Source organism: Neofelis nebulosa, chromosome 3, assembly GCF_028018385.1.
Source record: "Neofelis nebulosa isolate mNeoNeb1 chromosome 3, mNeoNeb1.pri, whole genome shotgun sequence".
Taxonomy (NCBI): domain Eukaryota; kingdom Metazoa; phylum Chordata; class Mammalia; order Carnivora; family Felidae; genus Neofelis; species Neofelis nebulosa.
Genome location: NC_080784.1, coordinates 79,310,502 through 79,334,646, shown reverse-complemented (window position 1 = coordinate 79,334,646; position 24,145 = coordinate 79,310,502). Strand labels below are relative to the sequence as shown.

Genomic DNA, 24,145 nt, shown 5'->3' with positions numbered 1-24,145 from the left:
TTCTCATTTGGCTAATATACATCAGATCTTGCCTGAAGGCAGTGGAATAAACCGAACAGCATAAAGAGGTATCTTTCACTTTTATAATGGGTAACAAAACAGTGATTAGGCCAGGAAATCAGTTCCAGCATTAATTATATAACTTAAATAACCATATGTTATAGGGATAAGTAAAATGTACTATATGAAGGGCTGGAAATGATATATGAAGAAGTAGTAGAACTAGGGGTCTCTGCTCATTACTCAGGATCTGAACTAATTAGAAACCTTACATTAATATAATAATATGATTCAGTTAAGAATGCACCATTGGTTTGAAAAAGTAATTTAATCATTCATTTGTATTCTCTAAATGATTGTCTTGAGAGATAATGGCTAACCTACTCCTTTCAAGGTATTCCCATTAGAATTCCAGGGGTTCTTAATATAATCTACAGCTTTCAGGTTGAGAATCCACCAAAGTCACAAAAGCTAATGCAGGTGAGAAATAAGTTCAGTATGTCTGCAACACGCCAGAAGAGCAGCGGGACTCAAGGGCAGACAACTCATAAGGAAAGATAACAAAAGACACATTAAAAGACCAGCCTTCCAAAAGGCTTGTTAAACTTATTTTCTGCAAATACATATGTTCCTGGAGAAAAAATAAAAGTTTTTAATTCATTGATCTAAAATGATAAATTGTGATTCAGAAGAAATACTTTGTGTATTTAAGCAATTTGAAGGTATGACTTATGCTGCATTCCAGTGACATTCAAACCATTATGATAGGAATTCTGAGATATAAAAACATGGATATAATGATACTTTTAGAGTATGTATGGTCTTAATACTACCTAGTTTGTTAGCAACCCATGCCATTTATAGAACATTCAGTAATTCTATTACTACTCCTCAGTTCTTGCTGATGATACTTCCCTAAATTACAGAGTGAAATCAATAAACAGGAGTGCCTACATGGTGGAGTATTATTAATGGTGGAACACATAATAAATTCCCAGAGCTAACTTCCTTAAAATGTTTCTAGCAGAGCAGATACTGAGTTTCAGAAAGTGCTTCTGTAATACACTAATCTTTCTCAAGGCAAATGCTGAAAACTATTTTGTCTATCAGTTTAATAACAACTGTAATTCAAAAAAATGCGAGACCTTGGTCACTTACAAAAAGGGAAAAGGTAAGCATAAAACTTCAGAAGATAGAGTCTTTAACTTAAAAAATAATGCCTCTTGCATGTTTCCTTTATGTTTGTTTTATTTGCAACAAATGTTCACAAATGGGCTATAAACAATGAACACAAATCTTTGGAATGATATGGATTCCCCTGTGGGAATGTTCAGGTGGAAAACAGCAAAGAGAAGATAAATTGCAACAGGGTCTTGATTCATCTTATAAAGCCTGAAGCCCTCAATCTTATTTTTCATAATTTTCCTTCTCTTTTCCTCCTCTTCTTCCCCTATGTTATCTATCAGAACAGGGTACTTAAATATGCCATTACATACACTAGCCCAATGAGACTGTGCTAAATCTGTGGCTCTCTATAGATAAGTTCTAAAATGCTGAATCTAAAACTTAAAATCATTTCTCAAAATTATTACCAAAATACAAATTTCACTATCTTGGTTCTTTAAATTTATTTTATAGCTTTATTGAAGTGTAAATGAAAACTGCACATGTTCAAAGTATACAATTTGATGAATTCTGACATATGTACATATACACAGAACTATCACCATGATGAAGATAATAAACATTACCATCATCCCCGTCACAACCCATCACATCTCACTTCCACGTCCCAACCCAATCCCAGGTAAACATAGATCTGCTTCTGTCATAAGGTTTAGTGTTCATTATCTATAATTTCATAAAAATGAACTCATACTCTTATCCTCTTTTTTTTGGAGGGGGGGGGTCTGGTTTCTTTTACTCAGCATAATTCTTTTGAGATTCAGCCATGTCGTTACATGTATCAATACTGTCAATAGTTTGTTCTTTCATATTGCTGAGTAGTATTCTGCATGGATATATCACAATTTGTTTAGCCTTTAACCTGTAGATAGACATTTGAATTGTTTCTACTTTGAGTCTTTTACCAAAAAAGGGATCCATGGATATTCATGTACAAGTCGTTTACAGATGTATACATTCTTTCATCTTGGATAAATATCTAGGAGTGGTATGGTTGGGTCATAAAACAGGTTTATGTTTAACTTTTTAAGAAAACATCAAATTATTTTGCAAAGTGTTTTTACCATTTTACATTTGCACTGGCAGAATATTAAAGTTGCTACACATCCTTGCCAACACTGGGTGTGTTCAGTCGTTTTAATTTTAGTCATTCTAGTAAGCATGTAGTGGTATCGCACTGTGTTTCAATTTACATTTCCCTAATGAGTAATAATGATGCATATCTTTTTTGGACTTGTCATTCATATAAATCCTTTTTTCTTTTTCTTTTGTATTTATCTTGAAAATTTTATTTACAGTAAAATTCACTCTTGTTATACAGTTCATTTTGACTGATTTTTAGAGCCCTATGACCATTATCATGATCAAGAGACAGAACAATCCCATCACCCAATGAACTCCCTCATGCTGCCTCTTTGCAATCAAATCCTCCCACCAGCTGTAAGCCCTGGAAATCACAGGACTGATCTCTGTCCTATAGTTTTGCTTTTTCCAAAGTGTCATTTAAATAGAATCTATATATAGCCTATGAATTTGGATTCTTTCACTTAACATGACGCATGTGAAATTCCTGTTGTTGTATCAATAGTTCATTCCCTTTTATAGGTGAAAAATATTTCATTGTGTAGATGTAAAAGTTTTCATTTACCACCTCGCCAGCTAAAGAACATTTATGTTGTTTCCAACTTTTGGCAATTATGACTAAAGCAACTATATACACTTATATACAGGTTTTTGGTAAACGAATACTTTCATTTTTCTTGGGTAATTACCCAGGACTGAGATGGCTGGGTTATGGATACAGTACTGCAACTTTATAAGAAAGTACCAACAAAATATTCTTAAATTGATTATATCATTTTACATTCCCAACAGCAATAAATGAGTGTTTCAGTTGCTCTACATCCTTGCCAGACTTGGCACTGTCATATTTTCAATTTTATTTTAGTCTAATAGGTGAGTATTCTTGTGGCTTCAATTTGTATTGCCCTAGTTACTAATGATGTTGACCATTTTATATAAAACTTAAAGAGAAATCATTTCATGTGCTTATTTGCCATCTATGTATCTCAATAGTCTATTTGGTTTTTACCAAAATACAAAGGTAATTAACAGAAGGATAGTCTTTTCAACAAATAGTGCTAGCATATTTGGATATCACCATGTTAAATTTAAGAAAAAAAAAGAACTTCAATCTATGCCTTGAGCCAAGTACAAAAAAAAAAAAAAACCCTCAAAACAGATTATACACTGAAATATAAAACCCAAAGGTATAAAATTTTCTGGAGGAAACCCTTGAGACCAGAAGTCTGGCCAGTTTTCTTGGCTATCACAACAAAAACATAAAGAATACAGTAGTAAACTGAATTTCATCAAAATTAAAAACTTCTCTTCAAAACATATTATTGAAAGATAGAAAATACAAGACACAGACTAGGAGAAAATATTTTCAAAGAATATATCTGAAAGGATTTATATTCAGAATATCTAAAGGACTTTCAACACTCAATAATAAAAGATATATATTAAAAAATGGTCGGGGCGCCTGGGTGGCTTGGTCGGTTAAGCGTCCGACTTCGGCTCAGGTCATGATCTCGCGGTCCGTGAGTTCGAGCCCCATGTCGGGCTCTGTGCTGACAGCTCAGAGCCTGGAGCCTGTTTCAGATTCTGTGTCTCCCTCTCTCTCTGCCCTTCCCCTGTTCATGCTCTGTCTCTCTCTGTCTCAAAAATAAATAAACGTTAAAAAAAAATTTTTAAAAATGGTCAAAAAATTTAAGATGGACAGTTGGCTGATGATGATATCCAATGCCAAATACATGAAAACATACTAAATATCATTATCTCCTGGAAAAGTGAAAACCACATCAGAATACCAATACTTCTCTATTAGGATGGCTAAAATTAGAACAACTAATTATACCAAGTACTGATGTGGAGCAACTGCAGCTCTGAAGTCTGCAGGGGGCGGGGGGCACGGGGTACGAAATGATAGAACTGCTTTGGAAAACAGTTTGGTTAAGAGAAATGCTAGGATAGGTCTATCCACGATCCTGTGCATGAATGAATGTTCATAGTAACTATCCGTAGAGTATCACATTTTCGAAAGCAACACAAATGTCCATCATCAGGTGAATGAATAATCACAGTGTGTTTCTGCTATTCTAGAGGAAACACCAAAGTGTAATACAGACACTTTTTAAACTGCAGGAATAATACTTAAGAACTAAAATGAATACTCCCCAGGGCCTAGATATTACACTACATCATCTAAGTGACAAATAAGAGTTAGATAAAGGGTCATTTCTTCTATAATATAAAAAAAATAATAAGATTCAGCATCTTACCTATATATTTATATCCTTCTTCCCCATTTACTACGGGTCTCAGCCAAGTTGACCTAAGTCGTATATTTTTACACACATGGGCACCTTGAGGAGGATAGAGTGTAAATAACATTTCAATCGCATTGTACTTCTTGAGGAGTTGAGAATATCTGTCACGGTCTTCTGTAAAAAAAAAAAGAATATATATTTTTTAAATTTTAGACATTTTGCAAAAATGTCTAATGTATTTTTAAGGGATGCACATTAGAAACTATTTAATAATTTGAATGCTAATGGTTATGTTGACAACTTGGGTTTTCTTTAGTCAGAGGTACTTCACCAATAATCTTACTGTGCAGATAATTCCTACCTGTCGTTGATACTGGTTCTCTAAACTAAAACATGGAGCCTCTTCGGCAAAGAAATGCCGTGCACCTCTCTGTGCCTTCAGGAGAAAGTTCCATGTGTCAAATCTCAATGTAGTATGTCTTGTATAAGGGGGAGCCTGTGTAGATGAGCACATTCTGTGACATCGATCCATGGAAAGTGGTAACATCTTCCTGTTTAATTTCCGGGTGTAAATGAACTGTAATTATTTTGGAGGGCCCTAAATTTCTGTCCCGTGAATGATTTTTTTTTTTCTTGACATTGGTATCAGAGTGCAGTAGTTGTAGTTAATGGAAGAATAAATCCCTCTCAGTGGCATAAAAAAAAAAAAAAAAAATTAAGGAGTAATGGGTTTACTAATATCATCTTTAAACACTATCAGTTTAAAGTAGTATTGTTAACAGGTATGGAAAAAAGTAAAGTAACCAATGAATAGCATTTATATTATACATAATATAACTATATGTATATTTGTAATTGCTATTAAACAATGGAAATCAGATTAATCTGACAAAAATGTTGAGTAAACGTAGAGTTCCCTAAAGTGGAATGACTAAATTAATATTCCTAGGCTATGGTCTTTAAGAAAATACAATGATGTGTGTACAAATATTTATTTTATTTTTTTAATGTTTACTTATTTTTGAGAGCGAGAGCAAGCAGGAGAGGGGCAGAGAGAGAAGGAGACACAGAATCCGAAGCAGGCTTCAGGCTCTGAACTGTCAGCACAGAGTCTCATCAGGACTCAAATCCACGAACAGTGAGATCATGACCTGAGCTGAAGTTGGACACTTAACCAAATGAGCCACCAAGGCACCCCATACAAATATTTACATGCCACTTACTATATGGAAGGAATTGTTCCAAGTTCTTTTAAAAACTAATACATTTAATTTTCGTAAAACATCTATATGGCATATCTTATTATTTCCATTTTACATGAGGAATTTGAAATGCAGAGAAATTAAGTAACTTGCCTAAATCTTGCATTCTGTAAATGATGCAAATAGGCTTTGGGTTATCTAAGGAAGCTCTCATTTGCAAACATATAATTCTCAACCAAACATAACCTGCATTAACTAGTAGATGAGAAAACTAGAATTCAAAAATAATTGGAACCGTAGAGTGAAAAATCTTTGGTTATGGACCCTGGGCCTCTGGGTGGTAACTTCAGTTTTTGGCTGATAAACTAGTGCCTAAAATTCAATAAGACAATCTCTTGAGCAATGAATTCAAAGTAACTCTACCTAGAAACATCTCAAACAAAAGAGAAATACTGATGTAAACCACTTATAATCCTGTTACATTTTCTTTCTTTCCTTCCTAATTTCCTCCCTTTCTTCTTATATTCCTTTATTTTGTTAAATAGCATATTTTGTGGTAGAGTAAGTATAAGACAATATGACATAATGCTTGAATGATTAAGAAAGTAGACTTGTTGGTGGGTAGTGTGCCAGGTATCAATCTATTACCTCACTCCTAATCCAACTTTCACAGTCCTGCTTCTGAGACTAGAACACTTCACCATAAGGCACAATTTTAAGCATCTTACATAGAGAGCAAAGACGGGAACTAGATGAAGGGGCTCTTCCTGGTTCAGGGTTCTTCTGTCTGCAAGCCCAGTGGCCACCAGTGTAGGGCACTTTCTGGGTTGTGTCTCCTGGAACACCCCACACACATACACTGGGAACTTCCTACCAAATTCCATGGTGCAGCACCTTCCCATAAATGGGTTCCCAGTGAGTTCCACAGTGTGACACCTCCCTAGGGACAGTTCCCCAAGAACCCCAGAAAATGCCTTCCCTGTGAGTTCCCCTAGCCTCCTACCTCAGTGAACTTCTTTGCCATTCACTGGGCCAAAGCTATGCTCTCTCCAAGAAGATGTGGCTTCTGGGAGGTGGGGGCACAGTGGAGGAAGAAGCTCTTTAAAATTTGTTCTCTCCAAAGGTGCTCTGCTTCAGACCTGGAGTACCAGCCACTCCCTGTATCTGCTCTCCTCAATTCTTTGCAGTTCCTTTCACGCATTAGTAGCACATCATAATTAATGATTCTTTTTTTTTTTTTTAATTTTTTTTTTCAACATTTTTTATTTATTTTTGGGACAGAGAGAGACAGAGCATGAACGGGGGAGGGGCAGAGAGAGAGGGAGACACAGAATCGGAAACAGGCTCCAGGCTCCGAGCCATCAGCCCAGAGCCTGACGCGGGGCTCGAACTCACGGACCGCGAGATCGTGACCTGGCTGAAGTCGGACGCTTAACCGACTGCGCCACCCAGGCGCCCCATAATTAATGATTCTTTACATTAAACTGTTCCTGCTCAAATTACTGTGTACTTTCTATTTCCTAACTGGACCCTGGCTGATACAGACAGACCTGGGCCCTAATTTTCAAATCATCATTAAGAGCTGTGAAATATTAGACAAATCAGTTTATCTTTAGGTGATAATATTGACCTTATAAAATTATTGTTAGGATAATCCTAACATTTAAGTGATATAAGATATATAAAACATTCATATGTCACCATGTCATATGTACTAGATGAATGTGTTACCAATTTTCATCTACTATTATTTCAATAATAGAAATGATGAAAGAGTCAGAAAATAATAATAATATGTTATCTCATCTTTCAATTATACACATCTTAGAGACTTTTCTGCCTCCTTTTAAAAGGGAAAGTTTAAAATTGTTCCCTTGCAACTAACAAACAAACAAAACAAAGAAATGAAAACCCAGACATCCTCACATATGTGAACAGATTACATGTAGATTTAGAAATCTATACATGATATATATATATATCTGTCAACACCTGCCAACATCATCTGTCAACAGAAGAAAGGAGGCTTGAACTATTATAAAACCAGCGCTAAAGAGTGAACCTGTTGTACTTTTTGGCTCATACTTCTTCAAGAATTTGGGGAGGTGGTGCCTGTGCCTGGGTGGCTTAGTTGGTTAAGTGTCTGACTTCAGCTTCAGGTCATGATCTCACCGTTCGTGAGTTTGAGCCCCTCATTGGGCTCTGTGCTGACAGCTTAGAGCCTGGAGCCTGCTTTGGATTCTGTGTCTCCCTCGTTCTCTTCCCCTCCCCCACTCATGCTCTGTCTCTCTGTCTCTCAAAAATAAACATAAAAAATTTTTAAAGAAAGAAGTTGAATGGGGGGCTTTTCATGCTGGAGGGGGCTTCCAAAGTTGTAAGGGAGTCTAAGGATGCAGCATTACATCATGATGAGAAGTCACATAGCTAAATAAAACATAAGACTGAAATTTTCCATGATACACAAAATAAAGAAACAAAATAGATCAGAATTTCTCTCTTTGAAACCATAAAGAAAATGAAAGCAGGAAAGACTAGCAATAATAGCAGTTATTTAGTGTAAAAAGATGGAACCGTACTTAAGGTTTCTCCCCTCCCTAACACTTATATCTTTCTAACTCCTTTAGCCTGAAAAGGGTGTTTAGTAATATAGCTTGATAGGATTATGCTTATTGGTTTTAATAAGCACTATATTTTCCATAAAAACAAATGTTTCCATCAAACAAAATAAAATGCCTACACTAAAATCTCTGTAGTGGTAAATGTAGAGCTACAACTTTTTCTGACTGGCTTAGCTCAGAGTCCTGCTAATGTCACCATTTACCATCAGGTAACACAAATGATATGATTTCTGAATGACTGTACCTTCCTTCATAATATCAAAGTTGATCACAGATAAACATTTTTAGTTTTAGAAAACACATAATTTATAAAACATGTTATCTTTTTATTACATATGTCAACACAAGATAAAATCAGGGATTTAACTTTTGTTGCTGATATTGAAAATTTTTGTTATTTATTGGAGCACCTTCCTTTGAATGCACTGCTAAGCCAATATTGCCATATTGGATTCAGATATAGTAGTACTGTTCTCAGAATCCAGAGTAAGAGTTCTTCCTTCCTCCTTCCTCCCCACGCCACATGTATAGTAAAAATCTGAAGATCTTCAATATATGTGTCATAGTCTGGTTCTGTGGCAAAAGCCCACACAAAATTTCCAGAACTCTCTATTGCTCCCAGGTCACCAAGTAGTTAGTCATCTTCATTAGAGGGAGCAGTGGTTGCCAGCAGAGGCTCTGGAGCAGCACTTCTTGAGTGTGAATCTGGATCTGCCATTTATGAGCTATGTGACCAGAAGCTAGTTAGTTAACCTCTCTCCAGATCAGTTATCATTGGTAAAGCTGTCCACATGATAATGTTGTTATGAGGAATACATGGGTTAATGTACGTAAAGTCTTTAGGAGAACATCTAGTCCTTAGAAGAACACCTCATCTATAGCCAGTATTATTTAAGCATTAGATATTACTATTAATATGATCTGCTCCATTTAACAGATACTGATACAGCCTCTGTCCTATTTAGGTAATGATGGTAGTTTCCTGTCTCTTCCTCCATCTTACTTATTTGTGGGTAGGTGGAAAAGACGTCAGTTGTCTTGAAGCAAATTGCCCTTTCTGGTCACTCCTACACTGTTTTGGATGCTCTGATGGTTGGTGGTTCCCATTGGCTATGGACTGGAAGTTTTTGTTACTTGGTCACTTGTGGGCTACTAATTGGTGTTATGGAGGTCTTCCTTCTTATAATTATTAGTAATAACAATATTTTGATGGATCTAAGACATTACAGATGTTGAGGGCCCCATCAATTTATATACCACTAAGAAATGCAAAGGACTAGAAATTTAACTATGGCATAGCATTGATTATAAGACATAGTTTAATTTCAGTAACATTAAAATATGAAAGTATACATCTTAGAGTTAACAAAATGTGGCAAAAACAAGATACTTGTACAGTTGACTAATTGAGAACTCCACTTAACTAACGAAGAGGCAACTCAAAGTCTATGCACCAAAACCAGTCTTGTGTCAGGGTTACCTATCTCAGTAAATAGCATCTATCTAATGGTAGAGTCTAGAAAAAGCTATCACCTACATCAACAAAAACTCCTTAGTTTCCTAAATAGCCTTCTTGGCCCTTCCAATCTTATCCCTAAACAGCAGCCACAATAACATTTTAAAAATGTATTTTTTATCCATTTTCTATTCATTGGTTTCTTGATGCTCTTAAAAGAATGTTGGCCCTTTACTAAATCCCAAAAGATGCTGAACATTCTGGCCCCTCCACCTCCTCCATCTCTAACAACCTTGGATCTCTTTCAGTTTCATAAATACACCTTGTTTCCTCCTGTTAAAGAACCTTTGCACAAGATGTTGTGTCTGCCTGGCATGTCCCCTCTCCTTCCCTCCATTACCCCAGTAACTTCTACACAACCTCATGTCTCTCCCCAGAGACTCCTCTGACTCTCACCAAACTAGATCAAGCCTCTGCATTTTAAGATCCCAGAGTTATTGTTTTTGGAACTTTTCCTCTGTTATACTTACTGAAGTTTGTAATTCTATTATTTTATATTATTATTATTTGATTAAAATCTGTGTCCAGATTATTAGCTCCAGGCAGGCAAGGTACATGACTGCTTGCTAACCTACTTACACTGTATCACCCATCACCTAGGAGTACCTGATACTTACAAAGGATCAATAAAAGGCCTCTTAATTAAATGAATAAAACAATAACTGGTTGTGTTTTTTGGGTGCTAAGCAGGTTATATATACTAGCTAACTGAATCCTAAAGGCACATATATTAACTTGCTGACAGCCCTGTGAATTTCATCTTATCATACTCATACCAAATATTTTTTTTTTGTAAATGTTTGTTTTTTGGAGAGAGAGAAAATGCACACATACAAGTGGGGAGGGGCAGAGAGAGAGGGACAGAGGATCCAAGATGGGCTCCGTGCTGACAGTATGGAACCAAATGTGGGGCTCCAACTCACAAACCACAAGATCATGACCTGAGTTGAAGTCCGATGCTCAACTGCCTGAGCCACCCAGGTGCCCCTCAAATCTTAAGACACTGAGACAGAGAGAGGTTGCAGAGCATTCTCAGGGCTTCACAGCTAGTAAATAGTGAAGCCAGCATCTACTCTTAATTCTGTCTCACCTCAAAGCTTGTCCTCTTAACGAGGATGTCAAACTGTTTTAAACACAGGGGACTGGGTATCAGGGGCTGTCAGTGGCCTCTAGAGTTGCTAGTTACCTGGTGGCCTCTCCCCTTGAAGTTTTCTTCCCATCTTTCTAACTGTTCAGCTGTCCCAACATAGTCAGCTAGTCCACACCATGGTTTCTCTCACAGAGGCAGCTCACAGCTCTTTTCAGCAGTTTTCTGACACTCATCTTCTCACAAGAATTTATTTTGTAGAGAATACTGATGATCTCTCAGATCGACACCATTATTAATCAACTGATTAAAACCCTCTTTGTTTGCTAACAATGTAAACTAGCATAAAATCCCAGTGTGACCCCCTTAGCTTCCTCCAGGTTTCCCCTGCCTCTCAGATAAGTGATGTTTGTTATGTTCAATATTTGTAGTAGATGGTGAATTTTCAGAGAACCCCAAAATGCACCTTCCCTTCCTCTCCCAAACAGGGCACTGCATTATTGACAGTTCATTGCTTCCCTCCTGCAGAGCCTGGATCTGAATATTTAAGGCAGGTTCCCAAACTTGAACACAGTGATTAAAAAAAATATATATTATCAATGGGATCTTACTAATTGAGTTTATCTGTATTTGGCAAATATTCTGGTTTCATGGTTATTTTAACATTATTTCATGGCTTTAAACACATTATGTGTTCATGATAGGAAATTCTGGAAATACAAAAGAGCATAAGGAATAATTATTACTTTCAGTAATTGGCTAATCTAATCCCATATGCATAATTTTTATTCTCCCACAATGCTGAAGAAACCACAATAGAGCACAGGTAGTAAATAGAACACTTGGTGGCAAATCACTCCTGGATGAAATAAATATTAAAATATTTCTATTAAAAATAATAAATTGAGCATATGCTTTAAAAATAAAATATTAAAAGTTTTAAATTGGGTAATACACTGAAAGTTGGCAGCTTTACATTAGCAATCAGAATGATAAAAACAAAGACCATTTATCGTCACACTTGTCCCTTTCTAAAATTATTATTAAAGGATATTTTAACACTAAACATGCAAGAGCAACATAATCTTAGATGAAAGAACATTATTTACATTGAATGATGGGAACCTTGAGTTTCTAAAATTTTTGAAAGTGTCAGTTTCTTCCTAATGGGCCTGTCCTCAACACAAATCCCAGCATAGACTCAATACTTAAAAAGGGCATGTATGTAAATTATTAAGTTCAAGACCAATTCTAAGTGTATCGGGGAGAGTTAGAAGGCTAAAAAAGCTTGACTAGTGACCCTGGGTCATTAAACCAGAATGGCAGACCTTGTTACTGATGTCAATTATTAACAAGTATTTTCAAGTATGGGTAGAAATAGCCTATTCTTTACCTTTGCCCAGTAACTGTACTACTATGTAGCCCAATTTATTGCCGAGGTAAAAATATTCTTTAAAGCCTTCATAAGCACACGAAGTTCACAAGCTAAAAGCAATGGTGACAGTCAAGGTTTTCTTCCATTGTGAACATTATGCATTCATTAAAACGTTGATTTATCTCTCATGTGCCACTGACCAGTCATAGTGGGTTTTGGTATGGGGTTAATGAATGTGAGCTTGGACTGGTGGTCGAATGGACTATAACCCACTGTAAATGACCACTTTCTAAATGTTGTACTTTTACTATCTTGCCACTGCCACAACACGTATGTGGCAACCATCTTCTTTGATTTGAAATAAGCGAATGTCATACTTTTTCATCATGCCATTTTATCTAAGCTTTTTCTATTTATTAGTAAATTTATTTTTTTGTTAATGTTTATTTATTTTTGAGAGAGAGAGAGAAAGAGAGAGTATGAGCTGTCAGCACAGAGCCTGACGCAGGGCTCAAACTCACGAACCAGGAGATCATGACCTGAGCTGAAGTCAGCCACTTAGCCGACTGAGTCACACAGGCGCCCCTATTTATTAGTAAATTTTAAAGAAGGCTACCAATTTATCAGTGTAAAAATTATCTATGTCTTGAACAAAGGAGATGAATGTAAAGCCTCCCCATTCTTAAATTAATGAAACTTTCTTATATTTAATTTCTTTTAAGAAATAGAAGATCTTAACTATCATTAGTGGAAGAGCAAGATGTTAAGGTTTGAAACCAAAGGGCAAAATGGTTGAAAGCAGTTAAACAATTTGCCACTGGATGATATGACCTGCAAAAATAAATGCAAGGACTATTGATCTTTCATATTATAGTTAAATACTGCTATTACTCACTTTAAAGAAGAGCAAAAATGTCACTAGCACTTGACTGAGAATAAAGAATATAAAATAAGGACGTACACCAATTAAAAATTTGTTAAAGATAGCAAATATTAATTTAAAAATTATTAAAATATAGCAAATATTACTACTTTTAAATCTCCTCAGTTCACGGAAACAGGAACATATTGTGAATTTTTCAGAATGTTCTTTACTACATAATTCAAAGGTTAAATATTAGAAAACTGTGTCTTTGACATATATCTTTATAAATCCAATAAAAATTATGCTATTAAATATAAAACTATAAAATTGCAGCCATTGGATTATTCAATAATAAAAGTACAGTTATTTCAAAAGGTTCACTTCTAATCAGAACAGAGAGTTCATAAAGAAATATGCTAACATTTTAATTTTATTCCCATTTTATTTTTACTCTTTACACTTAAAAGCAAATGCATTTTCAAGTATTTGATAAAGAAAGCTAAAAGACATTTCCCCTTTTCTGTCTTCATGAAACTTAGATAAAAATACAGATCGTACTACTACACATAAATTATATAGCTACATAAAACAGTAAAATAACTGGTTAATAATTCCAATAGAATTATAAAGATTCCTTATGATGGGCTTTTTCTAAAAGCCTATGTAAAAACAAATGGTCTGTTAAAACCTAAATTAAATTGCTAAAGAAATGCTCAATGATAAATTTATGTTAAAAATCTTTTTTAAAAAAACATTTTTAAAAAATGCTTTAAAAAGATTTTTTCAAAATCTTTGGAAAAGAAGCATCTTTGTTATTAAACAACAAAGAGTAAGATAACTTTACATCTAAAAACCTGAAAACCATGAAAAACCCAACAACATATTTAAATAATAATACCTAAGGAGGAACAAAGATTCAAGCTTTAATATGATAGATCGAATAAAATGTAAATTATTTTTATAGATGTTGAAAAGGTATTTAATAAAACTAAAAAAAATCTCTTCATAAAGATATCTAGTAAACTTGGAAGAGAACACTTAACTTAAAATAACCATCAATGGTATATAATATTAAAATCAGTGAAGAAATAACAATGTCCATCCTTATCATTATTATCTAAGGTCTCAAAAGGTCTAGCCAATGCAAAAGCCAAGAAAAATATATCATAAAGTCACATCCTATATGACAGATGCATAATTATGAAAAATATCACAATATCATTATTTTCAGGGAAACAATTACATACTAATAAAAGTCAACAAGATCAGCTGAAAACTATGATTTTAGATAGTACAATATGGCTACAGGTCATAAAATAAGCATATGATAATTAACAGTCATAAGAAAAACTTGCTAAAATATATAACAGAAAAAGAATATGATTCAAAGAGTTTTTAAAAATCACAATCAAAACAACTACAAAAAAGCACCTATGTGTGTGTGTGTTTGTGTGTGGTTGTCTGTGTACTAGAAGTAATGCAAACATTGTCTCATAAATGATTGGGGTATTCTGGTTAATATAAAGTATTCCATTTTAAAAATATGTCCTTCAAGGGCGGCTGGGTGGCTCAGTTAGTTAAGTGTCTGACTCTCGATTTTGGCTCAGGTCACGATCTCATGGTTTCATCAGTTCGGGCCCCACCTGGGCTCTGTGCTGACAGCACGGAGCCTACTTGAGATTCTCCCTCCATCTCTGCCCATCCCCTGCTTGCACTTTCTCCATCTCTCTCAAAATAAATAAACAAACTTTTAAAAAATGCCCTTCATTTTTCTCTTAAGGTCTGAGTCTCAGGATGGCCAGATTAAATCCATTAACATGACTCTACTCTGACTAAAGACCAATTCTCCTCTCACCTTACTTTGAATGCCTTTACTTTGAGAGAACACAATACCACAAAACATTCTTAAAATTTAAGAGCACAGTGGCATACATACAATGAGCTTACCATACATAATTCAAAAGATACGTCTTTTCACTTTCTTTGGAAGAATATTTTCATAAAGAAATTTACCTCCTAGATTGGAAGCATAAAAACTCCAAATAAATATAGTTACCTTAAATTGTTAAATCAAATATGAATTCCCCAATCCTCTTTTTTTTCTTGCCACATACTGTTATCTTTTTTGTCATTTCCCCATATATATACATATTCTTAAGGGTCAGGTGAAATCCAACAAATATTCAGGCTATTCATTAGTAATATCAGTTTTGAAAAGTATTTGGGGAGGGACGCCTGGGTGGCTCAGTCGGTTAAGCGTCCGACTTTAGCTCAGGTCATGATCTCCCAATCCTTGAGTTCAAGCCTGTGATGACAGCTCAAAGCCTGGAGCCTGCTTCGGATTTTGTCACCCTCTCCCTCTGCCCCTCCCCCACTCATGCTCTGTCTCTCTCACTCTCAAAAATGAATAAATGCTTCAAAAAAAATTTTTTTGAGTATACTGGGAAGAAAGGTGGAGTTATTTCACAATTCAGTGTTTTAAGTATTATTGCCCCCTACTATCTCAATCTCTTACTGAAAATTATAATACCTGGCAATTGAATATAACAAACTTGGGGCACCTGGGTGGCTCAGTTCACTGAGTGTCAGTCTTGGCTCAGGGCATGATCTCATGGCTCGGCTCCTGAGTTTGAGCCCTGTTGTCCGGCTCTGTGCAGACAGCTCAGAGCCTGGAGCTTTGGATTCTGTGTCTCCCTCTCTCTCTCTCTGCCCCTTCCCTCCACTTGCACTCTCTATCTCTCTCAAAAAATAAACATTAAATTAAAAAATAATAACAATACAACAAACTTAACTCTATACCTTTACTCAACAGTTATGTCAGTCTGCCATGCAAAAAATATTATCAAAAAAATCCAAAGATTTACTTTACCTCTCATGTGCTTAGGACTCTCTCCAGATACAGGAAGCCAAAATAATACCATTCTGTTTCACACAGCAAAATATGAACTCTAAATAACTAAGAATCTTTCCTGATGGATTTTCCAAATGAATACTACATAAATGAGGTTTTAAATATTATTTTATGTACTAAATTTTTAAACAGTGAGTGATTTTAGAACTGAGCAATTTATTTAGCTTTTTGGAGTTCATTTGCCAGGTTAATTTAGATTTCTTAATACCAGTAAAGAATTCTATGACTTGAGGTCTGTTTGTTAATTATCAAAAATCTTAAATGAATCTAAATTCCTTCTGAAACAAGATTGAGTACAAGTTAATTAGCAAGTGGAAGAATTAACTTATTTAACAAATGTCCAGTTTCCTGGCTCAATATATTTACAGGTATACTTACGGGTAATAATATCCCTGGTTAAAGGTAGTAGAGTGAAAGAAATTTTTTTTCTCTTCTTCTATCCCATGATAACCGCCCCCCCCCAAAACATTTTTAACACACCAAAAATATAAATATATAAACATATTTGGTAAAAAATTAAAGTTCCCACAACCTCTAATAAATCAGAAAAGTATTTGACAGAAACAATGAAATTCAGACCTAAATGAGAGAGAATATCTACAGCTGACACAAACTTCTTCAAATCTTGGACAAGAGACAGATGTGTCTGAAGGGAAGAATCATGGTCCTGAAGGACCCCTGCAGGGACCTTTTGAGGAAATGACAAGACCTGTCTGTGTAGATGGAACATAGGAGAAGCAGGAAAAGTAACTGAGATACCCAGTCCCAGTCCACACCTCAGAATGACTTAGAGATGGAGCCAAAGGAATCAAGGTTAATGTCTGTCTCACATGCATATTCACCTCATCCCAATGTCACTTAAGTCTCTACCATTGATAGCATCAAGTCAAAATCCAAAAATCTCATCAGTTCAAAAGTCCCCAAACTCATCATCAAAATCATCTAGGGGCACCTGGGTGGCTCAGTAGGTTGAGCGACCGACTTTGGCTCAGGTCATGATCTCACAGTTTGTGAGTTCGAGCCCCACATCGGGCTCTGTGCTGACAGCTCAGAGCCTGGAGCCTGCTTCTGATTCTGTGTCTCCCTCTCTCTGCCATCTCCCCCGCTCATGCTCTGCGTCTCTCTGTCTCAGAAATAAACGTTAAAAAAATTTTTTTTTTAAATCATCTAAATTTGGTATGGGTGATGCTCTGGGTATAATCCATCCTGGGGCACAATTCCTCTCTATGTATGGACCTCTGAAACTTAAGAACACATTGTCTGCTCCCAAACTACAATGCTGAAACAAGCATACGATAACAGCTAAGATATTTCCATTCAAAAGAGAGAAAATGGGGTGGGGGGGGGAAGTGTTTTTGAAATCCAGCTGGATAAACTCCATTAGATTTCAAGGGTTGGAAATAATCATCTGTACTTTCCATCTCTACCCTCTGAATCATTTTTCCTTTTTTATGAAGGGTAGCATGGAATCATAACAGAGTAGTTTTATCAGTCTGTTTCCTGCCTCTATACTTCTGGGTGTCCAGGAGCTTTCTTTCATTTCATAATGTTTTTGTCCTTTTTGGTCAAAACTGACCAGGTTCTGCTGGTATTAAATTCTCAAGAACCTTGTGGTTTTTCCATGTATGTTACATAGATTCATTCCGTTAGACAAGAGGCTTCTCCACACATCCTTCCTAAAATATCTTACCCCCATTTGTGACTTCTGCATAGATAACTGAGAGTTTCTATTAATCACATATTTTTCTCTCTTCAAAGAACCTTTGTGTAACTAAATTGTCTTTTTTTTTTTATCTTTCTGATGTATTAGCAAAATGTTGTCTAGCCATACTCTCAGCTTTTCCTATAGAGCATGTTTTTTTCTGATAGTGAAGTCTTAGTTTTAGCATCTTTCACAATTTGAATGAGTTGAAAATTTCCCAAATCATCTATTACGGGTTCCAGTTTTTTCTCAATTTATCCTCTTGCATTTTACTATAAGCTGCAAAAAGTAACCAGGCTGCACTTTCAACTCTGCTTAGAAATCTCCTAGTTGAATGTCCAAGGTCATAGCTTCAAAACTCTAGTCTGTACATAACTATAGGACATTATTACACGGAGCTTTCTGCCACTATATAATAAAGATCTCCTTTCCCCTAATTTCTAATCAGGTGTTCCTCATTTCCTTTTGAGCCCCCAGTAGCAGTACATTTAACTTCCATATTTCCACTAACAGTCTGTAATTTAGGCATTCTCTAAGGTGATTCAGATTTTCTCTACCATGCTCCTCACTTCCTTCTATATCCTAATTAGCAGAATCATTAACCTCCATAATCCCACTGTCTGTCTGTTCAAGCCAATCCAGACTTCCACTATCAGAGTCCTCAATATTTTTGTCTCCACGGACTTCCCAATTCCACATTTTTAGATAATTTTTATCAGTCAGTATTCAACTAGAGAGGCAGAAAGACATTTCTGATGTGTTGCTTATACACTTGTGGGGACTAGGTAGACAAGTCCTAAATTCATAGAGCAGACTATCAAGAAGGGCAGGCTGGAATTCTTGGGCATAGCTGAGGTCACTATCCATAGGCAGAATTTCTTCCTCAGGGAGGCCTCAGCTCTGCTTTGAAGGTGTTTCACCTGATTATTTCAGGCCTGCCCAGATAATCTCCCTTACTTAAAGTCAACCAATTATGTACTTCAATCATATCTATAAAATATCCTTGGAGCAACATCTAGATTAGTGTTTGACTGAGTAAGCGGGAATTTTAGCCTAGGCAAGCTCACACATCAAAAAGACCATGGAAAACCTAATGAACTTAAGGATATACAAAGCAGCCTCTGGGAATCCAAATCCCTTCCAACAGGTGATAATAGAGGACTTTGGTTCTTCCAAAACAGAAATCAACAAAGAAACAAAAAAAACCCTTAAAAGTTCTGAGAGAAGGTGCAATCCTAGAGTTTTATATGAAGCTAACTTTATAAAGATACAAAAATCATTTTCAGGAAATACGGCACCCACAACCTCTTTCTGGAATGAAACAAAACAGAGCAATAAAACACCACATTGTGTTAAAATAGAGCCAAATAAAATTGAATCAAAATAAGGAACTAAAGAACAGAGAAGCTCATGGCAAAACATTAAGGAAGGGAAGAAGGAAGGAAGGGGAAAAGGAAGGAAGGAAACTGGTAAGTAATGAACTCATTTAATATATAGAAACACAAGGCCAAACAACTGTAGGACTTACAGAAAAGGTATATATGTTAGAAACCTTGAAAATATTTTAAAAAATCATTAGATATATTTTTAAGATTGGGAGATGTTTGGGAGAAGTAAAAGGAAGCTTGATTTTATCGTTTTATTGCTAGGATGTCAATAGAGGGTTTTGATAAGTTAGGAAATACTTAAAGTATTTCAATTTCTTAAAATATGGGGCGCCTGGGTAGCTCAGTCAGTTGAGCGTCCGACCTCGGCTAAGGTCATGATCTTGCGGTCTGTGAGTTCGAGCCCCGCATCAGGCTCTGTGCTGACAGCTCAGAGCCTGGAGCCTGCTTCTAATTCTGTGTCTCCCTCTCTCTCTCTCTGCCCATCCCCCCGCTCATGCTCTGTCTCTCTCTCTGTCAAAAATAAATAAACATAAAAAAATTAAAAACAAATAATAAATTTCTTAAAATATGCTTAAAAGGGCCAAAACCAATGCAGAATAATTTCTGATAAAGCTAAACTTCCAATGAGTAACATACATAGTATTTTATCCAGATAGATTGCTGCCTCTAACAATTTAGAGGTTTGGTTACCAATGAAAAGGGGAAAGACCACACATGTATATATTTACCATCTTTTCCCATTCTCCAAATAAATTAAAGGCATTTGGAAAGAAACTCTCATGGGATATTTTTCCTGTAAATATATAAATAGCACATGTTTTCTATAATATAGAAGTGTATCATTATGCTGTTTTCTACATGAATATAGAAGTATATCATCTTATGCTATTTTCTAGAGGTAGCTAAATATTTATTAGTCAGGTTATTCCAATAAATGTATTTAAAAGAAAAGTTCTATGGTGTTTAGAAGATTTTTTTCTGACATTTGAGATAGAGTAAGTAGCCAAATTCCAGTGTTTTGTGCATGCTATTTCTTGGAAATATAAGACAACTTGGGTTATTTCCCTTTGGGTTTTTCCAAAAGAGAAAGATTAATTGCTTGAATAAAGATAAGCTTATTACATAATTTATAAATGTGTATGCAATCCACTGTACTTTATTTAATTTCTTTCATAGAATAACAAGCTTAAAGGATAAAGTAGATTAGAGACCTGCTATCTTTCTATTTTAATGGGGCTTTAAAGAAGATTTTGTAAAGACAAAAATATATGGAAACTAAGGAAAAACAGATTAGCAAGCACTAAGATCAAAAGTATTGGCAGAAATAATAAACAGATTGTTTTTAGTGGTCCATGGCAAATTAACAAGACATATTAAACTGATAACAAACATGAGCCTAACACACTGTATTGTCTCGAAGAAAAAGGGAAAAAGTTAGTGTAACATAGTTCAGAAAATGCACTGGGATAATCTTCAGAAATAATACAAAGTAAAGAAGAAAAGATAGGTGAATTTGACTACATTAAAATTAAGAACTACTGTTTATCAAAAGACGACCTTTCCCCTTAACATCCACTCCCTTTAAGGTGGAAATACCCTTTATAAGTACCACATACTAACGTGATACATAGTACACACTGCAATTAGATCACACTCACAACTTTCATTTCTTACCTTTAACCTTAAAGCACAGTCAAGAGACAGTTTGCTGACAACTAGCTCCTCCCTGTGAATGATATAACCTGCAAGTAGACTTTTCTATGCTTCAATGAGGTTTTCTTCTTGGCTCAAAAATTAGCATTAACTAGATATAAGTGACTAAGAGAATAGAGAACAGATTCATTTTTATCTGTACTGTTATTCTCTGCATCCCTTTCATAACAGGCTAACGGTTATTCCCTGATCATTTATCCTAAAATCTTGGATTTTGATTCAGATTTTTTAAAGTAAGGTTTATGTTTCAAGCAGCATTAACATGTTTTACCTAGGATGGCAGTTGGGAATAAAAAGAATATATTTATGTTATTTCTTCTGAGAAGTACACCTGTCCATCATTTAGGTTGTCACATAATCTGCTACTTATCTGGATTAAACATGTTTTTCCCCTAAACAGACACACGAAAAGATTCTGAACATCACTCATTATCAGCGAAATTCAAATCAAAACCACAATGAGATATCACCTCACACCTGTCAGAATGGCTAAAATCAACAACACAAGAAACAACAGGTGTTGGCAAGGATGTGGAAAGAGGGAAACCCTCCTGCACTATTGGTGGCAATGCAAACTGGTACAGCCGCGGTGGAAAACAGCATGGAGATTCCTCAAAAAATTAAAAATAGAACTATCCTGGGGTGCCTGGCTGGCTTACTTACTAGAACATGCAACTCTTGATCTCAGGATCGTAAGTTCAAACACCATGTTGCTTGAATTACTTAAAAAGTAATTCACCATGTTGAATTACTTAAAAAGAAAAATTAATTATTAAAATGAAATAAATAAAAATAGAACTACCCTAGGATTCAGTAATCACACTACTGAGTATTTACCCAAAGAATACAAAAACATTAATTTGAAAAGATGTATGCACCCCTATGTTTATTGCAGAATTATTTATAATAGCCAAGTTATAGAAGCATTCCAAGTGCCATCAATAGATGAGTGGATAAAGAAGATGTGATATAAATACATAAGTCTAAGGGTCTCCAATTTCCAATAAGTATACTCTTTCTTTGTAAATAAAAGCATGCAAACAGTCACCCTGCCAATACATACACACACACACACACACACACACACACACACACACATATATATATATATATAGTTGCAAACTAAAGAATATTTCCTATTTATTCCTCAAGGGTGTTGGCATGTAAGCATTTTCCTCAAAACACTTTTGATATGATTTTTTCTAACTTCCAGAGAAATCACCAAGGACTAAAAAAATATGTGATAATTATTATACTCTGACATGTAATATTCTGGATAAAATTATGTTGCTGACTTAAAATATTAAAACTATAGTTCAATGATATTTTCTTTTATTATTTGCCATGAGAAATTTGGAATGAGCCATTCACACTCTTATTTGGTGACTCATATAATCCCTGAGATGTATTTATAATAAAGCTGTCTTTAAAAAGGAATTCCTTCTTGTGCAATGGAACAGAATGGATTCTTTGTGTCAAGCTAACCGGCCCATGAAATAACTGAACATATAATTCTAGGTCTTTCTAATATGCTCTGTTCAAAAGAACTAGCTGGCTCAAATATGAATAATACTTAAACTTTTGAACAATAATAAAAATCTGTGTCAGTGACATTTGTTTTTTGCAAAATTTTTTAAGATGCAAAGTGTCATTTTATTGGAAAGTAAATTGTATGGGAATGAGGAAAAACTTGAGAAATTGTTACAGCAAGCTGAAACATGGAATTTATTACATGGTACCAAAACCTTAATTTTAATAATCTCGGGAAGTGGTTGAAGGAAATAATGGGTCTGACACTTATACACATGTTAACTATTTAGTTATAGATTTCTTGTTAAAAATTCAAATGAAAGACATTATGCATTCTTCTAAATCGTACATACAAATGTATTTCCATGAACCATTCATTTTAGTAGAATATTTCATAAAGAAATTCAGAGAAAATATACTGCTTTAAATTTCCTTAAAATACAGTCAGGCTAATCAATAATAATTTCATAGAATCAGAACGGTAAAGCTCAAAAATTGTTTATATTTTACATGTATTAGAGTAAAATTCAAATGTTGCTAAGAATGTTAAGTCCCTCAAACAAAATGTTAACACATGATGTTAAAATAGCAGAAATCTAAAAATCAATCATTTTTAATTGAGCAATTATTATGTGCTAAACATTGTGTAAGGTATTAAAAATAAAAAGACAGCAGTGGCACTTTCCTTCATAGACCTGACTGTCTATCAGGATATGAGATAAATAATAAAAACAGAAATGAACAAATACATGCAAATGATTACTCATGTAACAAAGGGCAAAGACAGTGATGTGAAAAAAAATAATACAGCGGGTAGTGAAAGAAACAACCACTTTAGCTAGATTTGTAAAAAAGAAATGCTTTTACAAAGATTGAAACCACAAAAAATATTTATAGGAAGAAGCTATCAAACATCATTAAGATACAATTCAAAATGTGTAGCATCCATAAACAAAATCGATAAACCTGTAGCCAGGCTTCTCAAAAAGAAAAGAGAGGGGACCCAAATAGATAAAATGACAAATGAAAATGGATTTATTACAACCAATCCCTCAGAAATACAAGCAATTATCAGGGAATACTATGAAATATTATACGCCAACAAACTGGACAACCTGGAAGAAATGGACAAATTCCTAAACACCCACACACTACCAAAACTCAAACGGGAAGAAATAGAAAATTTGAACAGACCCATAACTAGTGAAGAAATTGAATCAGTCATCAAAAATTTCCCAACAAATAAGCGTCCTGGATCATATGGCTTCCCTGGGGAATTCTACCGGACATTTAAAGCAGAGTTAATACCTATCCTTCTCAAGCTGTTCCAAAAAACAGAAAGGGAAGGAAACCTTCCAGACTCATTCTATGAAGCCAGCATTACTTTGATTCCCAAACCAGACAGCGACCCAGCAAAAAGAGAGAACTACAGGCCAACATCCCTCAACAATTCTCAACAACAAACTAGCAACTCAAACTCAACAGCATATAAAAAGAATTATTCACCATGATCAAGTGGGATTCATTCCTGGGCTGCAGGGCTGGTTCAATACTTGAAAATCAATTAGTGTGATACATCACATTAATAAAAGAAAAGATAAGAACCATATGGTCCTGTCAATCGATGCAGAAAAAGCATTTGACAAAATTCAGCATCCTTTCTTGATGAAAATCCTCAAGAAAGTCGGGATAAAAGGAACATATTTAAACATCATACAAGC

At 35.1% G+C, this 24,145-nt stretch overlaps 1 protein-coding gene across 11 annotated transcripts in view; it reads right to left on the bottom strand.

Moving 5' to 3' along the window:
* Positions 1-24,145, bottom strand: part of IQCM (IQ motif containing M) — a 664,496-nt gene that overhangs the window by 274,480 nt on the left and 365,871 nt on the right. For all 11 annotated transcript variants that reach the window (XM_058721202.1, XM_058721193.1, XM_058721197.1 and 8 more), the window contains one exon: positions 4,530-4,691. In XM_058721202.1, coding sequence (XP_058577185.1) covers positions 4,569-4,691 — 123 coding nt within the window. In that variant the 3' untranslated portion in view covers positions 4,530-4,568. The remainder of the gene's footprint in view (positions 1-4,529; positions 4,692-24,145) is intronic.